Source organism: Calliphora vicina, chromosome 5, assembly GCF_958450345.1.
Source record: "Calliphora vicina chromosome 5, idCalVici1.1, whole genome shotgun sequence".
Lineage (NCBI taxonomy): Eukaryota > Metazoa > Arthropoda > Insecta > Diptera > Calliphoridae > Calliphora > Calliphora vicina.
Genome location: NC_088784.1, coordinates 5,935,615 through 5,956,575, shown reverse-complemented (window position 1 = coordinate 5,956,575; position 20,961 = coordinate 5,935,615). Strand labels below are relative to the sequence as shown.

Here is a 20,961-nt window from a genome sequence, read left to right as displayed (position 1 = left end):
ATATTTTTACAAATAATTGCAATATTGCTGCAATAAATTTTATATTAAGAAATTTCACAGAACAACTTCCATTCATATAAATCGCTTATTTCACAAAAAAAGCATACATTTTATCTAAACTATATTTTAAGTGTCATTCGAATAAAAATTATTCGAATAATCAAGGTAAGAAATATTTTTATTCGAACTTTTTTCTATTTAGAATAAAAAAATATTCAATTAATCGAATAAATGGATTTTCAAGTATTGTTGTCATTCTCATAAAAATTATTCAAATCGAGAAAAAAAAATGATTTTTATTCGAATGTATACATTTTTTCAATTTAGAATAAATTTATTTTCTAGTAATAAATACATTTTTTCAATTTAGAATAAAATAATATTCGATTAAACGAATAGTCGAATAAATTTATTTTCTAGTATCAAAATTAGTGTTGTCATTCGAATAAAAATTATTCGAATAATCGAAAAAAAATATTTTTATTCAAATGAATAACTTTTTCAATTTAGAATAAACAATTATTCAATTAATAATTGTCGATTAATCGAATAGTCGAATAAATTTATTTTTAAGTATTAAAATTAGTATTGTCATTCGAATAATCGAGGAAAATAAATATTTTTTAACCGAATGAATAACTTGTTTCAATTTAGCATAAACAATTATTCGATTAATCGAATAGTCGAATAAATTTATTTTCAATTATCAAAATTAGTGCTGTCATTCGAATTAAAATTATTCGAATAATCGAGAAAAAATATTTTTTATTCGAATGAATAATTTGTTTCAATTTAGAATAAAAAATTATTCGATTAATAATAGTTGATTAATCGAATAGTAATATAAATTTATTTTCAATTATCAAAATTAGTGTTTTCACTTGAATAAAAATTATTCGAATAATCGAGAAAAAAATATTTTTTAATCGAATGAATAACTTGTTTCAATTTAGAATAAACAATTATTCGATTAATCGAATAGTCAAATAAATTTATTTTCAATTATCAAAATTAGTGTTGTCATTCGAATAAAAATTATTCGAATAATCGATGAAAAAAATATTTTTTATTCGAATACATTTTTTCAATTTAGAATAAAATAATATTCGATTAATAATTGTCTATTAAACGAATAGTCGAATAAATTTATTTTCAAGTATCAAAATTAGTGTTGTCATTCGAATAATCGAGAAACAAATTATTTTTATTCGAAAGAATAACTTTTTTCAATTAAGAATAAAAAATTAATCGATTAATAATTGTCGTCTAATCGAATAGTCGAATAAATTTATTTTCAATTATCAAAATTAGTGTTGTCATTCGAATTAAAATTATTCGAATAATCGGGGAAAATAAATATTTTTTATTCGAATAAATACATTTTTTCAATTTAGAATAAAATAATATTCGATTAATAATTGTCGATAAATCAAATAGTCAAATAAATTTATTTTTAAGTATTAAAATTAGTGTTGTCATTCGAATAAAAATTATTCGAATAATCGAGGAAAATAAATATTTTTTAATCGAATGACTTGTTTCAATTTAGAATAACAATTATTTGATTAATCGAATAAATTTATTTTCAATTATCAAAATATTTTTATTCGAATGAATACCTTTTTTTTAATTTAGAATAAACAATTATTCCATTCATAATCGTCAATTAATCGAATGGTCAAATAAATTTATTTTCACATTAAAATTAAATAGTTTATATAAACAATAATTTGGAGAAAATATCTCAATGGAACATGAACAATAAATAATAATATTATTCCAAGTTCGTTACATTTGAAATTTTATTCAATCATTTTCTTATCGATTTTGGATTATCATACCAAATCTATAACATTATGAAACTTAACATAAAACAATAATCTTGTTACTACTAAAAACATCGGAAAGGCTAAAGTATCTGCAATCGAATTAGAATTATTTTTCAATTAACAAATCACAAATTAACTGAAAGCCTCGTACGAATTTAAAAGTACATACTTTGGAATCTAACGTTTTTTAATAAACAATTATTTCATAAAATAAAATCATTATTATTTTCATCCATATATTGTTAATTTTGTATTTTTATTCATTTTTATCAAGCAGATTAAATTAAATTAGTAAATAAAGTTCGAACTTTTTAAAATTAATCGATTACTTGAATAGTAAAAAAAATTGTCATATTTTATTCGATTAAAATATAACTCGAATAATTGATAACCCTAACCAAAATGTTATTAAAAGTTCTATAGGATATTTGAAACAATATTTCGTTAGCTTAGAGGGGAAAAACGCTATGTCCGTTTTTAAAAATGTTTCGGTAAATTTAAAAAAAACGTTTTAACATCTTCTGTTTTTAATGTATTCTAAATCTTGTACAGCAGTCTATTACTTATTTTATAAGGTTTTTAAAGACAAAATATACACAGTTTAAAAGAAGTGTTAGCACATTTTCTATTTTTTATATGTTATATGGTTTTATTATTATTAATAATTATTAAATGATTTCACTCCTTTAAACTTCCCTAAAAAACTTATTCTAATTTATCGCTATTTGTTCTAAAGAGTTGTTTAAATTTCAAATGTTTACCTTTCAAACTAATTCAAACATAAAAAACACCCAAAATTTACGCTTAATTAGTTCAAAAGTGTTTCTTTTTTTAACTTTTTTCATGTAATTTTGTGTAACAATTATTATATCTTATCATTTGTCAAATATAAAACAATAATAACAACATCAACCTAATTTCTCTATAAAAGAAATGTAAGCCACGAAAAACTAACATGGTTAAATTAAAAAAATGGAAAAGAAAAACAAGCAAACAGTTTTGTTTATATTTCTATGATGTTGTTGTGCATAGATACACATGTAACTAACTAAATACCTACAAGATACGATATGAGAGTAGTACACAGATACATACAGTATTTTGTGTGACAACAGCATCATAAAAATTCTAAGAATAAATGCATTTTTAAACAAGAGCAGCAGAAGCTGCAGCAACAGCAACAGCAACAGCACGACTAAATTAACATTATAATGCATTCATTCATCATATAAAAGAATTAAGTAGAAGAATCACACAGATACACAAGCGTTACACTGTGTGTATTGCCTGAATTTGTTTATTTGGGGTCTGTTGGGGTCTGCAGGCCTTCAAGTAAAAGAGTAAAGCAATGTTTGTTTTGTTGGTTGGTTGGAGACAAAACATACAAAAACCGAAACAAATATAAGACCCCATTTAAGAAAGAATGACAAGTAAAGCTTAAGTAGCTTTAAGATATTTCAAATGTCAACATCAAATACAACAACAGCAACATTACCATCATCTTTGACAACACCAACAACAACAACAGCAATACGAACCTCAAAAACAATAACGATCTTAGTAAAGTAAAGCTACGTTTTTTTATTTGTTTATTTATTTTTGTATTTGTTAAGAAGTGTCATAATTTTGAAGCCTACAGACCCAACAGCCACCAACAATATCTGTTTGTATCTCCTCTAACTAATAAACCAAACATTTTAAAAAGAGATAAATATTTTTAAAACATTTTTAACAAATAACCATAACAGTTTCTAACACAACTTCAATATTTTTGCTGTTTTGTATGCTTTTTAACTCGAAAACTTTGACAAATACAACAAAAAATTTATTTAAAATTTTGTTGTTTTTTGTAACTACCCAAAATAGATACCATTAACAAAATGCGGTCAACAAACTTGTTAACTTACTTGCAACACGCGCTTTTTTCATATTGTTCAAATAATTTTTATTTTATTTAATTTTTTTGGTTGGTTGGTTCGTTGTTTAAAAAAAGCTTTTTAAACAGATGCACTTTAGCTATTAGAACATTTCAAAAGAAATATTGGGAAAACAAGATTGCCAGAGGTTTTCACACACAGACAGAAGTCAAGATTTTCACAATATACACAAATTTTGTGTATAACAGATTTTTCTATAGAAAATTTTGTGTATAACAGATTTTTCTATAGAAAATTTTGTGTATAACAGATTTTTCTATAGAAAATTTTGTGTATAACAGATTTTTCTATAGAAAATTTTGTGTATAACAGATTTTTCTATAGAAAATTTTGTGTATAACAGATTTTTCTATAGAAAATTTTGTGTATAACAGATTTTTCTATAGAAAATTTTGTGTATAACAGATTTTTCTATAGAAAATTTTGTGTATAACAGATTTTTCTATAGAAAATTTTGTGTATAACAGTTTTTTCTATAGAAAATTTCGTGTATAACAGATTTTTCTATAGAAAATTCCGTGTATAACAGTTTTTTCTATAGGAAATTTCGTGTATAACTGTTTTTTCTATAGGAAATTTCGTGTATAACTGTTTTTTCTATAGGAAATTTCGTGTATAACTGTTTTTTCTATAGGAAATTTCGTGTATAACTGTTTTTTCTATAGAAAATGTTGTGTATAACTGTTTTTTCTATAGAAAATGTTGTGTATAACTGTTTTTTCTATAGAAAATGTTGTGTATAACAGATTTTTCTATAGAAAATTTCGTCTATAACAGTTTGTTCTATAGAAAATTTCGTGTATAACAGATTTTTATGTAGAAAATTTCGTGTATAACAGATTTTTCTATAGAAAATCTTGTGTATAACACTACTTTCTATTGAAAATCTTCAGTATAACAAAATTTTCTATGGAAAATCTTCAGTATAACTCTATTTTCTATAGAAAATCTTCAGTATAACACTATTTTCTATAGAAAATCTTCAGTATAACACTTTTTTCTATTGAAAATCTTCAGTATAAAACCATTTTCTATGGAAAATCTTCAGTATAACACTATTTTCTATAGAAAATCTTCAGTATAACAGCATTTTCTATTGAAAATCTTCAGTATAACACTATTTTTTATGGAAAATCTTCAGTATAACATTATTTTCTATAGAAAATCTTGTGTATAACTCTATTTTCTATAGAAAATCTTGTGTATAGCACAAGATTTTATTTATTATTTATTTTATTTTTAATTTACCCGACTTCTTACTGTATCTGGCATCACCAAACCACTTAAAGCTTATTTCAAATTTGAACAAAAAAATCTTATAAAAAATGTAAAAGACTTGTTACAAACATTTTAAAGCATTTTTTTCCCCCAAAATCCAATAACAATGAGAAACATTAAATCAATGTTTATAGAAGTCACAGAGAGATGTTTAGCTCCAACGTTCAGTCTCGTTTCATTCTTTTTATTTAATTTTTATGATGGCCATGTCATAAAGTTACAAAATTTACATTAAATACCTTCAAGTCAATCGAAACGTTTTTATGACTTCCAGCACGTGGGTGAGATTGTTATTAGAATGATGATTAGAGAATGCTATTGGTTGATTGTGATTATGGTGCATTTGCTTGCAGCAGCAAGCAGCATCATGCCTCCTCCATGATTCATTTAACCAAATAAAAAAGATTTTTATAACATTTTTCTGTCTTTATTTGTATTTCCACTTTGTGTTGTTTTTTATTTTTATTATTATTAGTTTCTTGAACGTTTTGTACAGCAACTCATAAAATTATCACAAAATTCTGTTTAACATTATAATAAAAGAAAAATAAATTTCGTTACAGAAAAATACATAAAGAAAAACAAACTACATTTTAGTTTTATTTTTTGCTTTTTTTTAGTTTGAGAAAACAATTTACATATTTGAAATTGGAGCAAAACGTGACATGGTTTTTATTATTGTATTATTAACTTTAATTTTTTCTTGCAATAATGTAAGTAAAAAGAAGTAATAAGTGAAAGAAAGTAAATAATAATAAATGTTTTAAACTAATTTTATAGTTATGAATTAATTGGGGGTTTTAAGAAGAATTTTGAGAGAACTCTTTGTAGAATAATAAAAATTACGAAATAGTTTTTCAGAATCTTATAGTTGATATAAGAAACTACTAATGAATAAAGGAATTAGGCTAAAAAGGAGTTTCAACATTCACGTCAGACAGTTGAGTTGAGTAAAACTGAACAATTACACAAAATCGAAAAAATTTTGGAGGCTTTTTCAACCAATACACAATTCTGAATTTTCTATAGAAAATTTTGTGTATAACAGAATTTTCTATAGAATATCTTGTGTATAACAGATTTTTCTATAGAAAATTTTGTGTATAACAGAATTTTCTATAGAAAATTTTGTGTATAACAGATTTTTCTATAGAAAATTTTGTGTATAACAGATTTTTCTATAGAAAATTTTGTGTATAACAGATTTTTCTATAGAAAATTTTGTGTATAACAGATTTTTCTATAGAAAATTTTGTGTATAACAGATTTTTCTATAGAAAATTTTGTGTATAACAGATTTTTCTATAGAAAATTTTGTGTATAACAGATTTTTCTATAGAAAATTTTGTGTATAACAGATTTTTCTATAGAAAATTTTGTGTATAACAGATTTTTCTATAGAAAATTTTGTGTATAACAGATTTTTCTATAGAAAATTTTGTGTATAACAGATTTTTCTATAGAAAATTTTGTGTATAACAGATTTTTCTATAGAAAATTTTGTGTATAACAGATTTTTCTATAGAAAATTTTGTGTATAACAGATTTTTCTATAGAAAATTTTGTGTATAACAGATTTTTCTATAGAAAATTTTGTGTATAACAGATTTTTCTATAGAAAATTTTGTGTATAACAGATTTTTCTATAGAAAATTTTGTGTATAACAGATTTTTCTATAGAAAATTTTGTGTATAACAGATTTTTCTATAGAAAATTTTGTGTATAACAGATTTTTCTATAGAAAATTTTGTGTATAACAGTTTTCTCTATAGAAAATTTTGTGTATAACAGTTTTCTCTATAGAAAATTTTGTGTATAACAGATTTTTCTATAGAAAATTTTGTGTATAACAGTTTTCTCTATAGAAAATTTTGTGTATAACAGTTTTCTCTATAGAAAATTTTGTGTATAAAAGTTTTCTCTATAGAAAATTTTGTGTATAAAAGTTTTCTCTATAGAAAATTTTGTGTATAAAAGTTTTCTCTATAGAATATTTTGTGTATAACTGTTTTTTCTATAGAATATTTTGTGTATAACTGTTTTTTCTATAGAAAATTTTGTGTATAACAGTTTTTTCTATAGAAAATTTTGTGTATAACTGTTTTTTCTATAGAAAATCTTGTGTGTAACAGATTTTTCTATATTGCGTTTCAATCGGCTCAGTAGTATCGGAGTTATAATAACAAATGGAACCAAAAAATATAAATCTTTTTTGTTTTAAAAAAATCATATAAAATCGAAAACGGCAGAAATTGTTCAGATTTATTGCTTTATCGCAAAGCCACATGTAATAGGAACAAAATGAGATATTGGTCATAAAAATCTATTGATTATTTTTGAATTTATTCACAATTAAGTGAATTAGCTCATTTTCACAAAATTTCAGTTTTTTTTTGATATACATAAAATTGAGTAGTTAATGTTCTTCTTTCGATTGATTGAATTTTGAAAACATTTTCCCGTGCTATATACAAACTATGTCAAACTTTATAAATATCTCATTGTCTAATCTCCTCTGTTTTCAGTTAAACAATTTGTGCCATTTTCTCTGCAAACCTTATTAAAGTAGTACATTTTGCTTTAGGCAGGTACTTGTTCTGGTAGTTTCTTAAGAAATTAATTAAATACATTTTATGTAGAACGGTTTCTTGGCCATTAATTTGTTTTAATTTAATTCTTAAGCTGGAAACAAGTTGTATTAAAAATAAGCTCAACTAAAAAAATAAATTCCACTTTAAAGTTGACACTGTTTTTTTATATTTCTTGGCTACGATTCGGTATATTTTTTACTGCTAAAACAATTTAGTTTTTAAGGTTGTAAGCATCTCATTACCGACAAGTTCATAGTCATGTCAAAATTTGTCATTTTAGTTGAAGCCATGTTGAGTTAAGAAAACAAAAAGAAAAACAAGTGTTTTAAATATTTTGTTCAAGTCAAGATAATTTGCTAATGATTTGTTGAACTTAACATACAATTTAAATGAAATTATACTCGTTGTCAGTGTTTACAACAAGTGTTGTACGGGTTAGTTAAGTAGTTAGTTGTTGGTTGAGTGTAACAAGTCAAATAATATGAAACTTGAACTCCTACTTAATAATGGTGTTTTAGAAATAAAACTTGTTTTTTTTTTATTGTTGTAAATTATTGTTTAATGTTGACATAATTTATTTCAAATTAGAATATTTTTTATTATCTTAACCATAGTCTAAAAAAACAGTTAGATATTTTTTTGTTGTGAAAACAAATAAACAAAAAAAAATAAACAACAATAGCCACGTTTTAGTTTAGATTTGGATGGTGATAACAAAAGAATTTTTCAAATCTAAGAACAAAAAAACCTTAAGATTTTGTAAAGAATTAAAACTCTATTAACCTTTCAATAGTAACGAGGTTCAAATGGACTCTATGAAGAAACAAAGGCATTTGTATTAAATCTTATAATATTCAAATTTTATAGAAAAAAGAAACAAACTTATTAGTGTTTATGGATTTTAAATGCTTTATACGTTTAACACCTGTATAAAATGTCATAATTTTTTTTATTACTTTTATTTTGTTACAAAAACTCTATGGAGACTTCACAGTTACAATTTAACAATTGATTTTAAGGAATTGTTTAGTTTTAGACAATAAAATTTATGGTTTTGAAAAGAGAATTTATAGGTTTCAACTCTGAACCATTTTCTTAAATAACATCATATTTCAAAACAAAAGTCAATTGTTGGTTTTTAGGCCTAAACACAAGTTTTGAATATTTAACAATAATATTAACGATTTAATAATTTAGTTAATTTAAATATAAAAATAAAGTCTATCTTTATTTTGAAAGTTGTTAAATAATAATAACATTAATATTATGTCAGAAATTTAAAAACAAAATAATAAATTTGAAATTGAAAAAGTAAAAGCCAAAGTTCAGTGTAGTACTACACAGTTGTACCTAACTCAGTTGTAAAAAACAAGTTAGGAAGCTATATTCGGCTGTGCCGAATCTTATATAGCCTTCACCAAATTATACTTCAAAATAAAAATTTTAAATATTTTTAGGTAAACAAAAATTTATATATTTTTTTTAATTTTGTGAAAAAAAAAATTTTTCTAATTGTTTTTTTAAATTTTAAATATTTTTTTTTTAATTTAATTATTTTTTTTTAATATTTAGTTAAAAATCAAAATTTATTTTTTTTAATTTTTTGGAAAATTTTTTTTTCGAATTGTTTTTTTTTTAAATTTTCAATATTTTTTTTTAAATTTAAAAATTTTTGTTTTTAATATTTAGCGAAAAAAAAACGTTTGGTGAAAAAAAAATTCGGTTTAAAATTTTTTTCCGATTTTGACCCATTTACTATGGTCTTATATACGTCGTTGCAAAGGTCTTTGAAATATTTATCAGTAGATATCCATATTGTCTATATTAATAATCCAGTAATCCAGATAAAGATAAATGTTAGGTAAAAATCAAGGTTGTCCCGGTGTTTTTCCTTATATCTCAGACATTTGTGGTCCGATTTTCTCGATTTTAAATAGCAACCGAACCGGGACTATGGCGGATATATTGATGTATTAATCAAGTATGTAAATTATTTGGGGGCTACGGAAAGATGATTTCAACATCCAGACGGAAAAGTTTTAAAGTTTAAAAAATGAAAAATGTAAGCATTATTTCCCCTCCCCCCTTAGTGATTGACCAGGATCCGTGTCTGCCATTGCCACTCATTGTGAAGGGTATAAAAACTTAAATTTTAATTATCAAATGTCAAATCTAATTTTTAAATATGAATACCGAGCAAATGGTCTCCACGGCATTGCTAGCTCGTACATATTCTGCTGTTGAAATCTCTTTTCGAGCTCTGCAATACATGTGTTTACAAAGATGGCTACCGATTTAGAATTATTTCGGCAACGGTATGCCCTGTTATCTTTGTAACGGTAGCTTAGCGGTAACAGTAGTTGAGCTGAAAGTGTATTTTAGGGTTAACGGTAACGGTAGCCAACCTTAGTTTTTTGTTTCTAAAAAAAAATTACTGGATTATCACTTCATTGCGCTTGAAACATTGACAAACTTTTCAAAAATATTCCAAATATTTCTGTTGTTTATATTAAATACAAATAACACAAAAAATATTTAGAAATTTAAATTTTATTAACAAAATGTTTAACATAAATAAGCTAAGAAATCCAGTGCGTACACAAATTCAAAGAACGAGTGAGTCTAACTTCTAAAGAAAATTAAAACCAAATTCCTGCTCAAATTCTCCAAAAACCTCTTGTTGTCTTTACTTTAGTCTTCTTACAGACACGTTCAAAAGCCAAATTTAAGGATGGTGGGGAACATGCCACCCTCAATGATGTGCCAATACCTGAGGGTAGTTGGAAAGAGGCCAATGCACGTGCACAAAATCGTTATATGATGGTATTTTTAAGTGGTATTGCTTCATTTGTTGGTTCGGTGATATTTGTAGGTGGCAGGAGAAAATGGAAGATTTTAACTTTTTGGTTAATTTGTTTGTTTTTTTATTGGTAAAGGTGGCTAAATCTGGCAAAATGGAACTGAATTATTCTGTACCCGACTATCCTTATGAAGAAGAGAAAGAGGAGCAGTAAGAAAGAGCAAATTTGTTTGATTTATATTAACTATTTTGGGGAGTTGTTTCGTGTCAATATAATAGGTCCTTTCATTTACTTGCTGTTATTGCTACTTTTGGTATTTTATTTTGATTTTTTTTATAAATAAATAAACTAATTAAAAGTAGTGAAATATCAAATAAAGGTTGGAGCTAAATTCTTTAGGAAATATTTTTATGATTCCTTTAAAAATCTTTATGATTTGAGTTGTATTTAAGTTTTTATGAGGAAATAAACATTGAAAATCATTTAAAATTGATTTCTTGGTCATTATTGTTAAACAAAAATGAGTGGAAAAAGCTTAGAAAAATTCTTGGGGAAAAAAATTTTGGAAACAAATTTGTTAATTTTTAAAATTCTTTAAACCTCTTGTACGTACGACTTAAAAATGCGTGATTTTTTTAAAATGTTTAGCTTTTACTTTGAGACATTTGTCCAATACAAAAAATAAGCTCAAAAAAAATTCAAGTACTTGAACATTTTATTGGAATTTGACTTGAATACAATTGTAATTATGTTTTGTTGTTTGAAAAATATTTGGAAAAACATATGGATTTATGTTTCCTGAATACTATTTAAACAAAGTGTAATACAACTGTAATTCAATTGCTTGACTATAATTCAAGGCTTGAATTACACTTGCTCTCAACTTGAGTTCCAGTAAAATAGCTTATTGGGATTGGCCATTGGTAGCTATGACCATAGAGAACATATAGCGGAAAATAGAAAAAAACTCAAACAAAAAAATTACTCAAAAAAGTTACACATACGAGTGTAGTTTTTGTTTTCACATAGTTTTTTTTACTAATACATTCTCACCACATAGGTTTTTGACAACTGAGTTAGGTCTTTGACAGGAGAGTTTCCGCTCTTTGTTTTTTCTCTATGGCTATGACATTTTCCCATCTTTCTGACAACAAATGGATTTCGAGCCAAAAGAACTGTTCATCTTTTGAGGCCAAGCACGAATCAAGCCAAATTCGGATACTCTCTTCCAAAGTGAAGCGTATCCCAGAGAGAGCGTTCTGCATCGATCGAAGCAAATAGTAGTCGGACGGGTCACGGTTTGGACTATAAGGCGAAAGACTTACCAACCACATTCTAAATAATTTTTAACAGGAACATGTGGCTAAGCGTTGTCATGTCTGTCCGCATATTCTGGGAGTTTTTCGGCCAATTTTCGCTTCAAACGAATCAGTTGCGTTCGGTACAGGTTCCCTGTGATAGTCTGGACAGATTTCAGCAGCTTATAATCGTTCTGGCAACATATGGATTTCGAGCTAAAAGAATTGATCATCTTTTGATGCCAAGAACGAATCAAGCCAATTTCGGATACTCTGTTCTGAAGTGTAGCGCATCACAGATAGAGCGTTTTACATCGATCGAAGCTAATAGTAGTCGTACGGGGAAAAGTCTGGAGGGTGAGCAAAAACTGCTTCTTTCTAAATAATTTTTAACAGGTATTGCAACATGTGGCCAAGCGTTGTCATGTCTGGTCGCATATTCTGTTAGTTTTTCAGCCAACGATCGCTTCAAACGAATCAGTTGCATTCGTTGCAGGTTCCTCGTGATGGTCTGGCTAGCTCATAATCGATGGTACTCTTTTGCTTAAACCAAATACAGAGCTTTGGCTTTGGTATCGATTCGGCTGGTTGGCTGAGCTTCACATACGATGTCTTACGCTTCGGGTTGTCGTAATGGATCCATTTTTCATCGCAAGTAATGATTCGTTGCAAAAATGATTTTCATTTATAGCGTTCAAGCATCATTTCTGACATGCAAAATCGTCTTTCAAGGTCTCTCAGCTTCAATTCGTATGTTACCCAATTTACGCTTCTTTTGGATGAAAAAACGTTTTGAAATTGCTGTTTGAGTAGCTGCCAATGATTTTGCAAGCTCTGGTTGAGTTTGACAATTGTCTTCATAGAGTAATACCTCCAAGTCTTGGTCTTCAAATTTGTTTAGCTGCCTTGGGTGGTCTTTGTCGATGAAACAAATTCACCATAAGCTTTGGTGATAATCGGTGGGCTTCAGCGGCACTTTTTTCATATTATGGAAGTAAAGCAAAACTTCCCTCATATGACGCTTTGTTGGCACAAAATTCGCTTGGAGTCCAAGCGTTGGACATCAGAAATCCCAAGAATTTATAAAAGAGTATGAGTGGGTTATATTGTACTCATTCTAGTATACTTATGTTGGTTAATTGTAGAAAAATCTAACCTAGAATTTAGTTAAAGGTTTCATTTGGATAATTTTCTATAGTCAATAGAAAGACTGAGGGTCTGAATTCCTTAAATCGCTTCAGAATATATCATTAAAGGGATAAGTAAGGAAAAACAATGTCATCATGCTAAATGGCATTTAAAATATCTACTAATATCTATTACAATTTACTCTTTAATTTAAGAAACAATAATAATTCCTGAAACTTTCCCCCACAAAAACATTGAACCATAATAACCAAACCCCATTTCATATTTAAAAATAGTAGTTTCCTACAAATAAACAAACTTCTATTTATGTAACAATAAACGTAAAAACCTATGTATTTCTTCATAAATCTCAGCTCATATGTACAGACGTATGTATAATGTGTCAACTGAATGAATGCCTAAACGCCTGAGTAAGTTTTTCAAAACGAAACCCTTTCACATACATGTAAAGGTATCCAAACGATACTATAGATACCTGGTGGATACCATTCTGTAGTTCTATTTTAAACAGCATGGAAATACTAAAATTAATCAAAGTTGTTATTGTTTTTTGTTGTTATTGTTGTTGTTGTTTTAATGTGTATTCAAATCATAGTAATTTGTAGCCTTAAACATTTGCTGTACATTGAAGCGTTACAAAAACGTAACATTTTACGCTTGATTACATGTTTTTGTAAACCCACATTTTCAAACAGAGCTACATATCCTACATACAAGTTGGAGTATATTTGGTTGCCAGCAAATACTTGTAGCAATATCAGCAACAAACTGACATAGTCATCATACCCCACTACCATAGACCATCAACTTTCATACTCATCAGCAACATCCTGTGGCGGTAGCAAGTAGAAAAAAAATAAATACTCATAACAAAAACAAACCAGGCCTCATCTTAATGTGGCAAAACTGTAACAAAAACAATAACATTGGAGTAACTTGTACCCCAAGAGGGTGTTAAGACTTAAGCTACTGGTTTACAGCAACAACAACAACAACAACACACGCATGCTTACATATGTGGCAAACAAAAGCTTTTTTTTTCTTCCACTGCTGATGCTGCCTTGTTAAAGCCAAAGATTCTTAGCCAAAATGACAGTGTCGAGCAACAGGTGTTTTTCCTCTCTCTAACATACTGCTGCTAAAGATACATCAAACACTTCTTTTTTTTCGTAAGAAATCAACTTTCATATGAGACAGTGAGTTGAAGGTATTCATTCTTAAAATTCATTAGGATAAAAGAACTTTTTGATTTTGAAAAAAAGAATTCTATCATCGGATAGGTAACACTATTCTACATATAATCCCATCATTACTTTTTTCTACACTTCATTCTTCTATCCGCTAACGGCAGTTAAAAATGAGGGAAATAATCACAAAAAATATTGATTCAATTCAGTTCCTTTATATGCTATATGCAGAAGATTGCTGGAAATTCAAACATTAAAAATTAGAATTTGAAAAAAAATAATTATATCATTGGATAGGTAACACTTTTCTCTATATAACCTCATCATTAGTTTTTTTCTACATTACATTCTTCAATCCGCAAACAACAATTAAAAGTGAAGAAAATAATCTTAAAAATTATTGACTTAATTTAGATTGGTGAAAATACAAACATTAAAAATTCGATTTTGGAAAAGACAATTACATCATCGGAGAGGTAAAACTTTTCTTTATATAACCCCATCATTAGTTTTTTCTTTAATACATTCTAATATCCGCTAACGACAATTAAAAGTGATGGAAATTATTGATTCAATTTAGTCCATTTATGTGCTACATGCAGAAGTTTGGTGGAAATTCAAACACTAAAAATTCGATTTTGAAAAAAAAGATTATATCATCAGATAGGTAATACTTTTCTTTATGTAACCTCATAAGTATTTTTCTTCACTGGTTTGTTGTATCCTTTAATGGGAGATAAAAGTGAGGGAAATTATCTAAAAAATAATTGATTAAGTTTAGTAAATTTTAGTGGAAATTGAAACATTAAAAATTCTATTTTAAAAAAAAAGAATTATATCATTGGATAGGTAACACTTTTCTACATATAATCCCATCATTACTTTTTTCTACACTACATTCTTCTATCCGCTAACGGCAGTTAAAAGTGAGGGAAATAATCAAAAAAATTATTGATTCAATTCAGTTCATTTATATGCTATATGCAGAAGATTGCTGGAAATTCAAACATTAAAAATTCGAATTTGAAAAAATGATTATATCATTGGATAGGTAACCTCAGCATTAGTTTTTTCCTACATTACATTCTTCAATACGCAAACAACAATTAAAAGTGAAGAAAATAATCTTAAAAATTATTGACTTTATTTGGATTGGTGAAAATACAAACATTAAAAATTCGATTTTGGAAAAGACAATTACATCATCGGAGAGGTAACACTTATCTTTATATAACCTCATTCTAAGTTTTTTCTTCTCACGTTTCTTGTATCCATTAATTTCTGTTAAAAGTGAGGAAAATTATTTTAAAAATAATTGGTTAAATTTATTCCATTGGTGAAAATTGGAGGAAATTCAAATATTAAAAATGCGATTTTTGAAATATTAATTATATCATCGGAAAGGTAACGCCTATATAACCCCATCATTAGATTTTTGAAAACACAATTCTTTTATCCATTAATTACAATTCAAAATGAGGGAAATAATCTAAAAAAATAACTGATAAATTTAGAAGATTGATGGAAATTTAAAAATTAAAAATGCGCTTTAAAAAAATACTTATATCATGGGAAAGGTAACACATTTCTCTATGTAAGCCTCTCATTAGTTTTGTTCTACACTACATTCTTCTATCCCCTAACGGCAGTTAAAAGTAAGGGTAATAATAAAAAAAATTATTGATTCAATTTAGTTAGTGGAAATTCAAATATTGTAAATTTGATTTTGGTAAAAATAATTATATCATCGGCTAGGTAAGACTTTTCTATATAGAACTCCATCATTAGTTTTTTCTTTAATACATTATTCTATCCGCTAACGACAATTAAATGTGAGGGAAAAATTCCAAAAAAAAAATGTACTTAATTTAGTCTATTTATATGCTATATGCAGAAGATTGGTGGAAATTAAAGCATTTGAAATGCAATTTTGGAAAAACTAATTATATCATCGGAAAGGTAACTCTTTTCTCTACATAACCTCATCATTTGTTTTTTCTTCACTCGTTTCTTATATCCTTTAATGGTAGTTTAAAATGAGGGAAATAATCTTAAAAAATTTATTGATTAAATTTAGAAGTGATGGAAATTTAAAATTTAAATACTCGCTTTAGGAAAAAATAGTTGTAACATAGAAAAGGTAACACTTTTCTCTATATAACCCCATTATTAGATTTTTGCTATGTTACATTCTTCTATTCGCGAAAGGCAGTTAAAAGCAAGGAAAATAATATAAGAAATGACTGATAAATTTATATGAAATATGAAAAAGATTGGGGAAATTCTAAAGTTAAAATCATGATGTAGGAACAAATAATTATATCATCGAAAAGCTAATACTTAATCATTATTATATAAACCTTAAGATATATTTAAGTTTACTGGCATTTAATTGAAACTTGCATATTATTTAAAATTTAATTTATATATAGGGAATCAACTCTTTTGAATTTCTGTTGATCATAATGCCAACAAGTGTTATCATAACATGATAGTGGCAAGTTAAACAAAAATCCGCTACTAATGCCAAATCAAACAAAAAAAGCCTCTTTTCTCATTCTTAAAGATCTTTTACCACTTCTAACATTTGCAAAGAAAATCACTAAAACACAATCTGTAACAAACAACTTGTTTTAATACGTTTTCTGCTACAGATTTATTTATATAGATTTTTTTTGTTTAAAACAGAAATTAACAGTTAAAATGTTGGAAAACTTATTTACAAAACAAACAACAAAAACAACAAAAAAAAGTAGATATTCTTTATTAAATAGAGTAAACTAACTAAACTAAACTTAACAACAGATAATGAACGTTACAGAGCCCCAGCGTCGGTCGGTCGTATCTATTGTGTAAAAAGGAAGACGACATGTTCATTTTCTAAAGATACATATTTACATTCTTAAGATAAACGCTTGTCTAGCCAAACTATGAGTGTGTGTACTAAGCTGTGCATATGATGATGCATTTAGACAGACGGCCGAGCCGGGACCGGCCAACTGAATAATGATGATGAGGACGCGACTGATGAGCAGGCATGAGAATGCCGGTGACGAGGAGACGTCGTACGACCGACATTAATGCTTTTGGCGGCATTTTTTTTTTTTTGACTTTCACATTGTTGCAATAGCAGGAAAAACAAAAAAAAATAAAAATAAAAATAAAACTGTAACAGTGATCAGTGTTTTAGAGTAAAATTTCTTACATTTTAAGAGTTTTGCGAAATATTTATAAACTACTTTGTGTTTGCACGTAGGTACTTCTAACTGGCTTTATTTAATATTAATTTTTTCAATGCGATTAATTTAATTAATTGCTTTAAGATTGCAACATTGTTTGCATATGAAATGTATTTTCGAAGATCAATAGTGATATTCAATTATTTTGATATCATAAACTATTTATGACTTATGTGAGGATTGAAGTTCTTCTACAACTTGAAGTTTCAATATCTTCTTAATATATTGACGGTATGGCTTAAAATGCGGGATTTGCAATAGATGGCGTATTTTTTGAACTGGGTTTTTAATTTTAATAACTTATATCTGTCATTTATTCGCTTCGTTATTAATGTTTAAACAACAAAGTTTTATTGCTCCGATAAGGTCGAATTTAGTACCAACAAAGCGTCATATGTGGGAAGTTTTGCTTTACTTTTTTAATTTGAAAAAAGTGTCGGTGAAGAACACTGATAGACCACCAAAGTAATCGGTTTCAACGTGCGAGAGAAGTGGTGATTTTGATACGGTTGAGAAGTGGTGATTTTCACACGGAAGACGAAGATCGCCCAGGCCTGACAAAAAAGTTTAAAGGCCAAGAATTGGAGGCATTACTCCATGAAGATTGCTGTCATATTTTATCAATTATTTTAAGACTATTTCCCTCACTTTTAATTGTCGTTAACGGATACAAAAATGTATTATAGAAAAAACTAATGATGTGGTCATATACATACAGGTGTTACCTTTCCGATGACAAAAATCTTTTTTCCAAAATCTCGTTTAAATATATAAATTTCCGCCAACCTTTCAATATAGAATAGAATCGGACTAAATTATCAATAATTTTTTGTTTTGAAAATTACCCTTTCTTTTAATTGTTGTTAGCGGATACATGAATGTATTGTAGAAAAAACTAATGATGGGGTTATATAGTTAAAAGTGTTACCTTTCCGATGATGTAATTCTCTTTTCCAAAATCGAATTTTTAATATTTGAATTTCCAATCTTTTGCATATACACGGACTAAATTTTATAAATTATTTTTTAGATAATTTCCCTTAATTTTAACTGCCATTAAAGGATACAAGAAAGGAGTGAAGAAAAAACTAATGATGGGGCTATATAGAGAAAAGATGATATAATTGTTTTTTTCAAATTCGAATTTTTAATGTTTGAATTTCCATCAATCTTCTGCATTTAAATGGACTTAATTAAGCAATAACTTTTAAGATTATTTTCTTCACTTTTAACTGTCGTCACCGGCTAGAAAAATATACAAGAAACGATTGAAGAAAAAACTAATGACGAGGTTATATAAAGAAGGGTATTACCTAGCCTATGATATAATTCTTTTTTTCAAATTCGAATTTTTAATGTTTGAATTTCCACCAATCTTGTAAATATAGCAAATAAATGGACTTAATTAAGTCAATAACTTTTTAAATTATTTTCTTCACTTTTAACTGTCGTCACCGTCTAGAATAATATAATGTAGAAAAAAGTTATAATGGGGTTTTATATAGAAAAGTGTTACCTTTCCGATGATATAATTACTTTTTCAAAAATCGTATTTTTAATTTTCGAATTTAATCTTCTTCGCCAAGCAAGGAACTAAATTGAATTAATATTTTTTTTGATTATTTCACTCTCTTTTAACTGCCGTTAGGGGATAGAAGAATGTATTAAAGAAAAAGATTAATGATGGGGTTATATTGAGAAAAGTGTTACCTTTCCAATGATATAAGTGTTTGCTCCAAAATTGCTTTTTTAATATTTAAATTTCCTCTATTATTCTGAAAATAGCTGCCCAAAGGTGCATTGTTCAGAAATATCATTCATTGTAGATTTCACAGTCACTAAATCAGGGGATACAAGAAAACTAATGATGGGGTTATATAGCAAAAAGTGTTAACTTTCCGATGATATATAATATAATTTATATTATAATATATTTTTCATAAATCGCGATTTTATTCCACTCACATTTACAATATTTTGGATTCAAACATCGTAGAATAATTTTTAGAATCTTTGGAGGATGATGTGGTTGTTTGGTTAGAGAAAAATTAAATGCAGTTTATCAACATACAAAATCGATTCCCAATTCTATTGCTCAATAGTTGTGTATTAAATAAAGTGTCTTCCAATAGGATTTTTTATAAGTTTTTTTTTGGGAATTTTTGGATTTTTAATAGCATATCTGAAAAAACCAGTTCAGTATAGCATTTAGAACTGAAAATTCTATATTACTGTACAATTTTATTCAAAAACAGTTATAAATAAATATTTTATTGCATTATAAAAAAATGTCCATTAGCGCGAAATTTTGTTTTGGCTAAAAGTCTTCCATGAATTTTGTAATTTCCAAAATATTTATACATTTTCGAAAAGAAGATACAATTTCCTTTTCTTGATATATAATATATCCAGCTTAACTTATCCACTAGTCAAATGAATGGATTCAAAATCAACACTCTACAGGAAATTTGCTCAATCGTGTTGTTCTGTAATATAGTTTTGGTTACTGCATTACCGACTACTGCATTACCAATTTCGCATGAATATATCGGTATGGAGGAATCGTTTTACATCAGTGTTTATTTTGGAAACAATTTTGTCAGTTATTTCGATGTACTACATTATTTTTCATTATTTTAGTGTTTCTAGTTATATTTTATTCAACAAATATTTCAGTTCTTATAAATTTCATTTAAAAATTTTGCTGATTATCTTTTAAAAACTTCTAATACAATATTTGTTCTGATTTCTTGTTATTTAACTACAATTATGATGATATCATCAGACATATTCATGTGTATGCTGCCATATATTCTTTTGAAAACCAATTAAATTAATTGAAAATAACAATATTTTTTTTGTTTGCCATATTTTAATGCCTTTATTCAAGTATGTATTAAAGATGATCTATAAAATGCATTTAGAACACGCACTTTTTTTAAACATAATTTAAGCAAAAACAGAAGAAAAACTCAAGTAACAACAATAACAGTGATTCAAATTTTTATAAATTTTTTTATAATAATGAACAAAAAACACAAAGAAATTTATACATTTGAAAGAACATACGATCTCTTGAGATAAAAATTAAAATGGCATAAGAAAAAAAATTGAAAAAGAAACAGAAATGAAATGAAATAAATAAATCGCAAGTTGAAGCAAATGAAATAAATAAAACACTTGTTAATCGAGCTTAACTGATCATGATGATGATGATGATGTATGTATAGATCCCTGTATTTCTTACTCTATTGATAATAATTTCCACAGAGTTGTATGATGTTACTTACTGCTGCTGCTGATCATCATCATTTGGATGACGCTGATGCATTGCGATTTATAGGAAGTTTATATTGTTGTTTTGATTTACCAGGCTGCAACTCAAAATGCAGCTGTAAATTATTAAAATTATATAAATGATTTTCTAGTTTTTATTTTATTTTCTTTTTTTTTCATTTCATACTTGTATTATAATTGAAAAAGATATTCTTATGTTTCTTTCTTTTTTTCAATTAAATTGCTAAAGAAATGTAGGAAATTGTACAAAAAAAAAATTGCATTTAAACATCAACTGTTAGAAAAATTTTCCTATGCAATACAATAGCCATTTAATAGTGTGCCATTTGGTCATGCTTTAATAAGTATTTTTAT

At 26.6% G+C, this 20,961-nt stretch overlaps 2 protein-coding genes across 2 annotated transcripts in view; both read left to right on the top strand.

Moving 5' to 3' along the window:
- The window catches only part of a (arc), a 138,122-nt gene that overhangs the window by 3,955 nt on the left and 113,206 nt on the right, over positions 1-20,961 (top strand). The window lies entirely within an intron of this gene.
- On the top strand, positions 10,115-10,801 carry gom (gomdanji). Its single transcript, XM_065511146.1, has 3 exons — positions 10,115-10,252; positions 10,332-10,504; positions 10,573-10,801. The coding sequence occupies exons 1-3, from the start codon at positions 10,198-10,200 to the stop codon at positions 10,648-10,650; spliced, it is 306 nt and encodes a 101-aa protein (XP_065367218.1). The 5' UTR covers positions 10,115-10,197; the 3' UTR covers positions 10,651-10,801.

Excerpts from the sequence above, each read along its gene's own strand:
- gom (XM_065511146.1), top strand. The coding sequence starts at position 10,198 with ATGTTTAACATAAATAAGCTAAGAAATCCAGTGCGTACACAAATTCAA. Across the intron at positions 10,253-10,331 it reads TACACAAATTCAAAGAACGA|TCTTCTTACAGACACGTTCA; the intron begins GTGAGTCTAACT and ends TCTTTACTTTAG. Across the intron at positions 10,505-10,572 it reads TTGTTGGTTCGGTGATATTT|GTGGCTAAATCTGGCAAAAT; the intron begins GTAGGTGGCAGG and ends TTATTGGTAAAG.